General features: G+C 45.9%; 1 protein-coding gene and 1 long non-coding RNA gene across 2 annotated transcripts; one reads left to right on the top strand and one right to left on the bottom strand.

Annotated features, from left to right (window-relative positions):
* Positions 1-3,860: 3,860 nt before the first annotated feature.
* LOC109194723 (putative nuclease HARBI1) lies at positions 3,861-5,343 on the top strand. Its single transcript, XM_019345460.2, has 4 exons — positions 3,861-4,440; positions 4,517-4,629; positions 4,715-4,826; positions 4,907-5,343. The coding sequence occupies exons 1-4, from the start codon at positions 4,008-4,010 to the stop codon at positions 5,287-5,289; spliced, it is 1,041 nt and encodes a 346-aa protein (XP_019201005.1). The 5' UTR covers positions 3,861-4,007; the 3' UTR covers positions 5,290-5,343.
* Positions 5,327-6,754, bottom strand: LOC112842717 (uncharacterized). Its single transcript, XR_003214698.1, has 4 exons — positions 6,271-6,754; positions 5,944-6,005; positions 5,806-5,868; positions 5,327-5,721 (listed from the first exon to the last, which is right to left on the bottom strand). It is a non-coding gene; the product is annotated as an uncharacterized LOC112842717 (long non-coding RNA).
* Between the last annotated feature and the right edge of the window lie 4,919 nt (positions 6,755-11,673).

The following is an 11,673-nucleotide window of genomic DNA, read 5'->3' as shown; positions in this document are numbered from 1 at the left end:
ATAAATTGGTCCATATTTCTAGAAATGAGAGCTGCTCCATCCAAAGTGGGATGGATGCCGTCTCTCCTAACAAGACCAGGTTTCCTCCAGAAGGTTTGCCAATTATCTATGAAGCCCACATCGTTTCTGGGACACCACTCAGACAGCCAGCAATTTAAGGAGAACATGCGGCTAAACATGTCACTCCTGGTCTGATTGGGGAGGGGACCAGAGAAAACTACAGAGTCCGACATTGTTTTGGCAAAGTTACACACCGATTCAATATTGATTTTAGTGACCTCCGATTGGCGTAACCGGGTGTCATTACTGCCGACGTGAATTATGATCTTACTGTATTTACGTTTACCCTTAGCCAGCAGTTTTAAATTTCCTTCAATGTCGCCTGCTCTGGCCCCTGGAAGACAATTGACTATGGTTGCCGGTGTCTCTAGCTTCACATGTCTGAGAACAGAATCACCAATTACCAGAGTTTGACCCCCGGCGGGTGTGTCGCCGAGTGGGGAAAAACGGTTAGACACATGAACAGGTTGGTGGTGTACCTGGGCTTCAGTTTAAGACTATGCTTCCTCCTCACCGTCACCCAGCCGCCCTCTTTCCCCAGCTGCTTGGGGTCTGCCGGGGAACAGCTAGCGGGCCTACGCTATCTTCGGCTGCACCAGCTACAGGGCCTGGCTAGCTACGGGTGAATGAAGGGTGCGAAGCCGAGTCTCCAATTCAGTAATCCTGGCCTCCAGAGCTGCAAATATGCTACATTTGTTACAGGTATCATTACTGCTAAAGGAGGCCGAGGAGTAACTAAACATCTGACACAATGAGCAGGAAAGTGCAGGAGGGACAGGTGAAGTAGCCATGGTGCTAACGAGTCGGCTACGAGCTAAGCTAGCGAAACAGTAAAGAGACAGTGAGTGAATACTTTGGCTATAAATTAGGTAGTGAGTACACAGAAAGGGTGATTCAGATGAAGCACGTTAAGATTATACTATGAAGAAGGGATGTATCAAAAGATTTAAATTAAATTGCTAAGCAGAAAAGCTACTCAGAAACACCACTGTGTTTGAGCAGGAACAGGAAGTGATACTCTACCACAAAGCGAGCGAACACCAAGTGACAGCGCCACCAAGAGTCAGGGAGTCAGAGAGTGTAGCCACATAGAGTTAATTGGCATTTTGCAGAAAACAAACACTTATAGCATCACTGAGCACACACTGTAGACAGGAGAATAAGTGTTTGTTAAACCCAACTACTACATGCATAGTCTGCAGTGAATAACAATTAACACAGAACAGTGGATGCCGCATTAGTGTGAATATGCTGAGGTGGAAGAGCAACTGTCTCCTCTTTAAAAAGCAGCTATAAGTAAGGTGCCTGTTAGGATGCCTGGGTCGTTGACCCAGAGGTTTTGAGTTTATTATATTATTTATCATTTCTAGTCTTTGGTTTCTTTGTTAGAGTTCTATCTTATGGTTTATGTCTCTGTGTCTGCCCTGGTCCCACGTCTCTGTTCCCTCTGTTGTAGTGCCTGCCTGTGAGTCTGTGTCTGTAAGTTCAGTCTGTGTTATGTTTCCTGTTTTACTTTGAAAGTCCTTGTCTCATGTAAATGCGTCTGGCTGTGCTTCTTTTGTCTTGTTAGGCCTGATTTGCCCCAGCTGTGTTTCCCTCCTGTTACCCATTCCCTGATTGCTCCCTCTGTGTATTTAAGCCCTGTGTTTCAGTTTGTCCGTGTTGCGATCTACCGTTCATTTTGCTGTGTGTTCTGTCTGCCTGTTTCATGTAAGTTTATTTTGTATTTTCGGGGTTTTTGTTACTTTTTGCCATCCAGCATTAAAGCTGAGTTTTTGAAATACACTTTTGCCTCTGAGCGTCTGCACTTTGGGTCACAGCCTACACCTAACAGAAGATCGCAACCAGAACATGGACCCCGCAGACGTTTTCACTTCGGAGTCAGACGCTGAGATGGAAAGGCTGGTTAAATTGCTGGACCGCATATCCCAGTCCGACAGCCTACGGGCTATGTCTGTGGGACTGAGCACAGTGGAAGCAATGGTGAAAACCAGCCCCCGGCTTCAGCAGTTTGCTTCGGATGCCAATCTGGGCAGCACGATCGCTGCATGGAGGGAGCAGGTCAGGGCAAGTGAGCTTGCCCTCTCTCTCACCATGCCAATGCAGCAGCGGTCTGAGCTCGCCGTAAAGCAGCTTCCGCAGCAGTCACCACAGCGGGACCGAGTTTCCGCACCGCTGCCACAGACTTCCTCTCCCTCCCCACGCCAGCGGGGATCTCGTTCACCTGTCCGTTCGCCTGCCTTTTTCCTGGCGGCTATGTGGTCGGAGGATGAGGAGGTGGTCTCCATTTCTCCACCGGTTCCCTCTTCCAGAAGGAAACGTCGCCCTCGCCACCGCCACTCCTCTCCCCAGTCTTCTGCCTCTGCTGGAGGGTCCGAGGGGCCCGTCCAGCCTTCTGTTCCTGCTGGCGGTTCTGGAGAACCGCACCAGCCTTTGTTTGCCTCCGCTGGAGGGTCCGAGGGGCCCGTCCAGCCACAGCCACCTGTCTCCGCTGGAGGGTCCGAGGGGCCCGTCCGGCCATTTGTTCCCGCTGGAGGGTCCGAGGAACCGTTCCAGCCGTCTGTTCCCGCTGGAGGGTCCGAGGGGCCCGTCCAGCCTCCTGCCTCGTCAGCTGGAGGGCCCGAGGAGCCCATCCAGCCTCCTGCCTCGTCAGCTGGGGGTCTTGGAGGACCCAGCCAACACATCCTCATCTCTACTGACGGTTCCGGGGAGACCGTTCAGCCACCACCTACATCGCCGCCTGCAGCGCCCACATCGACGCTTGCAGCATCCCCACCTGCGGCAGCTTCGTCCACGCCACCTGCAGCAGCAGCGGCTTCAGCTCCGCCATCGTCTGGTCCAGCTTCAGCTCCGCCATCGTCTGGTCCAGCTTCAGCTGCGCCGTCGCCTGTTCCAGCTTCAGCGTCGCCTGCAGCAGCCTTCTCATCAGCTTCAGCGTCGCCTGCAGCGCCACCATCTGCGGCTCCCACGCCGTCGCCTGCAGCGCCACCATCTGCGGCTCCCACGCCATCGCCTGCAGCGCCACCCTCGTCTGGTCCGGCCTCCGAGTCTTCGTCACCTGCAGCGCCACCCTCGTCTGGTCCGGCCTCCGAGTCTTCGTCACCTGCAGCGCCACCCTCGTCTGGTCCGGCCTCCGAGTCTTCGTCGCCTGCAGCGCCACCCTCGTCTGGTCCGGCCTCCGAGTCTTCGGCTTCGCCTGGTTCGGCTTCGCCTGGTCCGGCTTCGGCTTCGCCTGGTCCGGCTTCGGACTCTTCATCATTGCCTGCAGCAACCTTTGCTTCTGCCTCTGCGCCGCCTGGTCCGGCCTCCGTGTCTTCAGCTTCGCCTGGTCCAGCTTCAGCCTCTGCGTCGCCTGGTCCGGCCTCCGTGTCTTCGCCTTCAGCATCGCCTGGTCCTGCCTCACTCCGTCTAGCTTCGTCTGCGCCTGAGGTCTCCATGCCGTCTGGGCCTGCTCGTCCTGCTCGTCTTGCTCGTCCTGTCCGGCCACTTTCCAGACTGATGACTGGACGTCATTGCCGTCATGGACGGCCCCCTGAACTACGTCGCCGCCGGTGCCTCCCGCCCGGCCGGCCTCCTGAACTGTTTACTGGACTCTTGGGCCGTCGTCCTCCGGGCCGGCCCCCTGAACCTTTCCGAGACTCTTGCCTGGGCCTCTGCGCCTTTCATGGGCCCTTTTTTTGTTTGTTTGTTTGTATGTTTGTTTTCTTTTGGACTGTTCCTGGGCCCTGTTTCAGAAAGCCGGTTTAGTGCAAACTCTGAGTAAGTATACCCTGAGTTAACGAGAACTCTGGGTTTTTAGTTTCACAAAGCGAGTTTAGATTAATTCTGAGTGAGTTACTATGACGACACACTCCGTGAAGCTAACCTGCCCCCTAGCAGGTTTACTTCAACTAACCCTGACTTTCTCCGCCTCTTTGTCGGAAACCTGACTGTAGGAAGTGTCAGACATGGCGTGCCCCTTCCTTGAAGAGCCAGTAGATGTTGAAGCCCAAATTCTCCGCAGAGCTTTCCGCCGGGAGAGAGTGATTAGAGCGCGTTTGGACATTTTATCATTTCCTGATGATTTTCTGTGTGAACTTTACCGTTTTTCAGCACAATCTATAATTTATTTGAATAACATCCTCAGGCCTTATATTGCTCATGTGACACATCGCGGACATTCTCTCAGTTCTGTACATATTATTTGTATTGCACTTCATTTTTTTGCAAACGGGAGCTTTCTGTATAATATTGGTGACGCTGAGCACGTTTCCAAGGCTACCGTCTGTCGGGCAGTCAGGAATGTTACAGTTGCACTGAAACGTCTCCTGTACTCGTTTGTGGTGTTCCCCGGTCATAGACCCACAAGATATATCAAAGAGGGATTGCACAAAATTGCAGGTATCAGGATGAACAAAACTTAATTCATGATGTGGTGATACTTGAACTACTACTTAAATTTTACATTTATTTTCAGGGTTCCCAGGCGTGATTGGCTGTATAGATGGCACTCACATTCCAATCATTGCCCCTTCAGTAAATGAAGGAGACTATGTGAACAGGAAGTCTTTCCACAGCATTAATGTACAGGTACATAGTTCCCTGTAGCATTTCAAACTAACACATTATTCCATTATGGTAATGGATGCTAATTTGTGTTCTCTGCACTGTGAAGATCATATGTGATGCTGCCAACATTATCACAAATGTGGAAGCCAAGTGGCCAGGCTCTGTTCATGACTCACAAATTTTTCGTGAATGTACAGTGAGCACAAAATTTGGACATGGTGAGTTGAAAATACTTTAAAATATATAAAGACCAATTGCTACAGGGACATTTGAACTGAAGTGTATCCTTCTGTCTTAGGAGAGTTCACTGGCTACTTGCTTGGTGATAGGGGGTATCCATGTTTACCCTATTTGCTTACCCCTTACCCTGACCCTTACCCGGGCCCACAGCAGCGATATAATCTGGCTCATTGCAGGACAAGAGCCAGAGTTGAAATGACTATCGGAATGCTTAAGGCCCGGTTCCAGTGCCTTCAAAGACTCAGGGTCACCCCAGAAAGGGCATGTGACATTATTGTGGCATGTGTGATTCTTCACAACATTGCCACAATTAGAGGAGAACACTGTCCTTCTGAACCAAACATCAGCAGTGATCCAAACCATGAACATCCTGACCCTCCCACGGACATACAAGATGGAAGAGCAGTCAGAGACACCATATGTCACAATCATTTCCTTTGACCCATCACCTCAACATGTTGAAAGAAGAATAAACAGATTTTTTGTTCAACTGGCTTTATTGGTCGCCTGTATTTCCTGTACACAAAGTATTAATAAGTATATTATTATGTTGTTCAAACACTGAAATAATTCGTCCATCTCTGACCACTTCACCCACCCTTAACTGATGTTCCAGCAGTAAAATCTCAATCTTGGTCTTTTGGATCTGCTGCTTGAAGTGTTCCATTTCCAAGTCGCATTTTTTTTATTTTCTTGATCAAATAGGTCTTGTACAGCTGCTTTACAGGGAGCTATTGAAACACAGAAAATAGCATTGACATTCATAGTACATGCCTACTTAGGTTGGTTGTAAATCAGTGCTGAACATCTTACTGAGGAAAGGTTTGTTGGAGAAGTGGCTGGACCCTCTTCCTCTGCATTTCCATCATCACTCTGTTAGAGACATAGTTAGTCCATGGTTTTATTATAGTACCACATTTTATTCAATTGTTATATTTTCCATTGTAAGATGTAAACCTCATAAAGTGTCTCTGTTGCTTCCTCCTCTGTAACAGCTGTCAATGTTTCTTCATTATTTTCCTGTAGTAATGAAATTAACAACATTGCTGTTCTACTGTAAACTCATATAATCTGTGGAGTATTAAGAGTACTCACAACTGCATGTTGGTCTGGCTCAACAGGAGGCTGCACCAGATGCAGTACACCATCACCATCAACTGATAGAATATGAGGTTTATACAGGTCACTTATAACTTACAAGGGACCAAATGGCAATTAACAAACATATACCAATCACCTTACACTTCATTGTCATTATGCTCTCAAAGACAACCAAGACTGAGGGAAGGCAAAATCAGTAGGAAAATAACTTCACTACAAAATAATTCATTATGGTAAAGAGTTTATCAAATGAATGAGTAGCACTGCAAAGGTGACTGTGAAGAAAGGATGTATGCACATCATGTATTATTTTGAATTTACCTCTTATGTAGGCACTTGTGTCTTGCGGGGTTATTGACTCAGAGGATGTCCCCGCAGAGATGCCTTCAGCCACAGGACGCCCACTGTTTTGGCTGAGGGCCAACTGCTCAGCCTCTGTGAGTGGTGGTGGTGGAGGACCCCCACCTGTTTTTCGGGCCTCCTCTTTTTTTCTGTTGGCTATAACGGGTCACATTTGAGCATACAGAGTAAGCAAATATGTACTTGTAATGTGCTCAGATAATTTCAATAAGTGCTTACAGAAAGAAAATTAATGTAGCCTCTAACTGCAATTGATTTACACAGGACAAACAGACCAAGCACTATGGCTCATAATACAATTACACCTTACCTGTTTGGACTATATTTTTATATTTCATTTTTACTTGCTGCCAGGAACGTTTGGGGCCTGTTGGGTTGCACCTGCGCTCACATCACATCACAAAATAAAATGTATAAAATAAAAAATAAAATGAAATATAATAAAATAACGTGTTAAATGGGTGGAAATCCCTAGATCAATGTTTAAATTAACACTCACGCATTGACTCTGTCGGCTATGTTTTGCCATGCATGCTCCCTTTCTTTTGCAGCTGAGGCTGTGTTACTTTTTTTCCGCAAAATTTGCATGTTATCGGCATATGCTGCCATCAGAATTTCGGCCTTAAGCGCTGTAAAATACATTGACCGTGCCTTCTTTCCCTCCGTCTCCATGGTGACTCACTTAATCTGTGCTCCACTAATCAGGGCTTTATGTATCCTCGTGCGCGCGCTTAACTTGGGGTTAAAGCAACTCTGCGTTGATTGAACTAATTGTTATCAGCCTTTCTGAAACCGAATATTCCGAGTTGGACAGTTCGGGGTTACTCAACCCTGAGTATCATTTTTAACTCTGAGTTTTCTAAACCTGCTTTCTGAAACAGGGCCCTGGGCCTCAGTGCTGTTTTGGACTTTTGTTCCCTGTGTTTTGGTTTCTAGCTCCTTGTGTTTAGTTTGGTTTGGTCCCTCCGTCCTGGTCCCCCACCGCCCACCCTGGTTGGGTTGGTTTTGTTTTGGTGTTTCGGGTTGGGCTGTCTGGGAGCCAGCCCTTTAGGGGGGGTACTGTTAGGATGCCTGGGTCGTTGACCCAGAGGTTTTGAGTTTATTATATTATTTATCATTTCTAGTCTTTGGTTTCTTTGTTAGAGTTCTATCTTATGGTTTATGTCTCTGTGTCTGCCCTGGTCCCACGTCTCTGTTCCCTCTGTTGTAGTGCCTGCCTGTGAGTCTGTGTCTGTAAGTTCAGTCTGTGTTATGTTTCCTGTTTTACTTTGAAAGTCCTTGTCTCATGTAAATGCATCTGGTTGTGCTTCTTTTGTCTTGTTAGGCCTGATTTGCCCCAGCTGTGTTTCCCTCCTGTTACCCATTCCCTGATTGCTCCCTCTGTGTATTTAAGCCCTGTGTTTCAGTTTGTCCGTGTTGCGATCTACCGTTCATTTTGCTGTGTGTTCTGTCTGCCTGTTTCATGTAAGTTTATTTTGTATTTTCAGGGTTTTTGTTACTTTTTGCCATCCAGCATTAAAGCTGAGTTTTTGAAATACACTTTTGCCTCCGAGCGTCTGCACTTTGGGTCCTCCTTACCACCACTCCTGCCCGCACACAGCCTACACCTAACAGTGCCAGGTGTTTTATAATTAGAGACTCAATAGAACCAATCTCTCAAAATGCAAAGATAACTGCCTTCATCTTTACTGATATATGTGAAATGACGAGCATTTAAATATAAAAAGACACTGCTCAAAGACAATGGTTTCACACATTCTAATAAACCTAATAATATTAGCTATAATAATCCCCATGCATTTACCCATTTCTTTCACAGCTATAAAGTTATCAGTCATTTCAAATAAAACTGCAAACAAAGCTCCCACATGGAAATGACAGCAAACCAAGTTTTAGTTTTTTAAACTGAAAAACAGCAGACATGTCCTCTCTGGGTGACAAGTTATTCTTTCTTTATCCTACATCAGTTTTTACCGTTCTTAAATCTAGCAAAGGTAAATGGCCTGTATTTATACAGCGCCTTAACAGTCCCTAAGGACCCCAAAGCGCTTTACATATCCAGTCATCCACCCATTCACACACTGGTGATGGCAGCTACATTGTAGCCACAGCCACCCTGGGGCGCACTGACAGAGGCGAGGCTGCCGAACACTGGCGCCACCGGGCCCTCTGACCACCACCAGTAGGCAACGGGTGAAGTGTCTTGCCCAAGGACACAACGACTGAGACTGTCCAAGCCAGGGCTCGAACCGGCAACCTTCCGATTACAAGGCGAACTCCCAACTCTTGAGCCACGATCGCCCCAAAGGAGGAGGGTGAGGAGGCCTTGTTGGTCTTACAGTTTTTTCTGATGGCTTGAGCACATTTTTTGTAACTATTGGCTATTTTTGCAAAACTCTACACACAAATAAGAAAACCTGTCACCCAATTATCAAAACATTGTAGTTCTCTTGCAAAAGCGAACACAGCTAGATTAACTCTTCACACCTTCGTAAAAATGGTGTTTTCGTATCAAACAGTACACACAAGCCATCATCTACTAAGCACACAATGCACCAACTACACACTGATGGTATGAATACAAAACACATCTGGCTTTTGCTTTCTCTGTGCACAAGGTAGGCTATGTCAGTTTGAGCTCATACTTTTGTCATAGATCCGTAAGCATAGAGGGATCCAAACTTCAAGTACTGGTGTTTATTCACACACATCAAAACAAACACAAGTGTTTATTTCCAAGTATAGGATTATTTGCAATCGCCATATTGACTGTATGGGTTTCTTGGTCTGCAGTGAACATGCTTCCTCTGCCCCCAGCATCTGGTCATCTAGCAATTCTGTAAAGTAACAATTTCAGAATTTTTACATCTATGGTATTGTTATGTTTCTCATTAGCATGGCAGTGCTACAAATCTTAGTGCAAAGTGACTGTACTAACCAACTGTCATTTCAAAATGTCCTTATGATGTTTGCTACAGTGTAGCGGCTCAAGTTAGGCTGAACCCGTTGGCCAGCTTCCCTCAGGGTCACTCCATGGTTGATTACATGGTCCACTATTGTAGCTCTAATGTCATAAGCAATTCTATTTCTTACTCTTCTTACCCTTCATCTTCCCCTTCCTCATCCTCCTCTCCCCCCTCCTCGTCCTCCTCTACCCCCTCCTCGCCTCCTCTTGCTCCTCCTTGTCCTTGTCGTCCTCTTCATTCTACTTCTTCACCTCCACGTCCTCTTCCTCGCCCTCCTCTACTTCTCACTCTTCCTGCTCCCTCCATTGTACTCCACACACACAGCTTACCTGTATTATAGTGCTCAGACTGATTGCAAAGTGAACTAATTATCTAAAAAAGTTTTCACATGTGAAAGTGTGCCAGACAGTTGGCAAAATAGTGTTAATGATAGCCATACATGTGTATAATTTTGCTAGGAGTGTGTTGGAAATTTGGTAATTGAGTGTAAGCAGTGAGTTGTGTTTACAGTTCTGCAAAGTGTGTGTTACAAAATGGCAAACTGAGTGCAAAGCAGTGTTTGTGCTTTTAGTTTTGCAAACTCAGTGAGTGGTTTTGCTATAAGTATTAATAGTTTTAGAAATTGTGCTATAAGAATCACAGTTAGGGTTTAAGCATTCAGAAAAAACTGTAATACACAGTTATGCTTCCTAACTAGCTGGTATTATTGTGGCATTATCAAGCCCACAGGCCATTTTGTCTGTTTCATGAATGATTGTGCCATAATGTTTGACTTTTTTTATTATCTTTATCACATCATTAGAACAACACTGAACTGCCAAACTCTTGCTCAGTGATATTTGGGATAGGTGCTCTGCCCATCAATCACAATTCATCTAAAAACAGAGAACTTTGAGAACCTTTCTTGGTGCAGTATTCCAGGGCACTGGATTAATGCAGTGCTTCAAACAGCAGTAAAAGCTAAACCCTGTTTCTATGTAGGAGCATTTCTTAACATCAAAGAAACACTGTTGATGAATTAAATGTTGTCTTAAATAACTCTCAAGCACTTCATGGTAGATCAAACCCCTAACGCCATTCCCTCCTTGAGCAATTGGAGTAAAGAAGCTGGCACTGGATCAAAATTGACAGGCAGTCTTCTCTAATGCTGTGAATCATAAATTACAGCCCTGCTACTGAACGTCAAGGTTAATTCCCTCGCCCAGTGTGATGAAATGATTCCACATGACACCTTCAATTGGTGCTTTTGGAGGCCTGCCCACCACAGGAGATCCCTGTCACACAGGCTTTTAATAAAGGACATAAAGGAAAACGAAAGTGGCATGACAGTAGTAACCATGAAAATTACTTCATTCTTATAAAATTCACTGCAGCACTGCCTTCTTTTGTTAATAATTATTGTTTTTGGTGGTGACTGAGAAATAGACATTGAACACAGTAAAAATGATAAAACTCTTCTTTCTATCTCTCAGAACATTCAATATTCTTCATCGAGACAATGAAAATATGTATAGAGTTTGCACAGCCAAGCTATGATATTTTGCTGCAGATACATAATAAATCTGGTACAAAGCCATCTGTCAAGATTAAGTACCAATCAGCACCACTGGTTCAAGTGCCCTCCTTAACACTCACCATCCTCAAAGTACCATCCCTCCTCTTGGCATACCCTTTCTACTCTCACCTCCCTCCTACTACCAGTGTGTTTTGTTTCTGTGTCCAAATGTTTGGAACACATAAAAAACAACAACAGCAAGTCTACAACAAGAGTAGTGTGGTTTTATTAACTCCCAACATATGAATATGAACTTTAAATTCATACCATCACTAAATGTTTAGTGGCAAACAAGTAGCACAAAATCTCCTTTTCTCCTCTAGAATTGGGCATCCACAGTGAGACTGGTAACTATGATGTGTCAGAAGAAACTTTAATACATTAGGTTTATTACTAAGATAAAAACCAAACAAGAAACAGTTGTTTTGTCGGTTCCCTGGTCGGGTTCCGACCGCTGGGGCTCCAAGATGGCTGATTCTATCTCCCATAACAAGGAACTGATGGTGCAGATAGGTGGAAGGATGGTGGTCTCCTTGACAATTGTCACGATTCGGCTGTGTGCAGGCAGGAAGAGGACCCAAAATGCAGGACTTGCAACACACGGGAATAAACTCAGGAAAATGCAGCTTTATTAACAGACTCAGGGAAATGATGCAGAACTAAACTAGACTGGGAAAACAAAACCTAAACCTCCACAGAGAGGCACACCAGGAATCACATAGGATGAGGGAGGACGCAACACTGACACAGGGAAACACAGGGCTTAAATACACTGGGGAATAACGAGGGGAATGAGACACAGGAGGAGAGCACAGCTGGAAGAAATCAGACATGACGAAACCA

This window comes from Oreochromis niloticus, linkage group LG18 (assembly GCF_001858045.2).
Source record: "Oreochromis niloticus isolate F11D_XX linkage group LG18, O_niloticus_UMD_NMBU, whole genome shotgun sequence".
NCBI classification, from domain to species: domain Eukaryota; kingdom Metazoa; phylum Chordata; class Actinopteri; order Cichliformes; family Cichlidae; genus Oreochromis; species Oreochromis niloticus.
The sequence above is the reverse complement of the archived record's forward strand: the minus strand, read 5'-3'. Positions and strand labels throughout refer to the sequence as shown.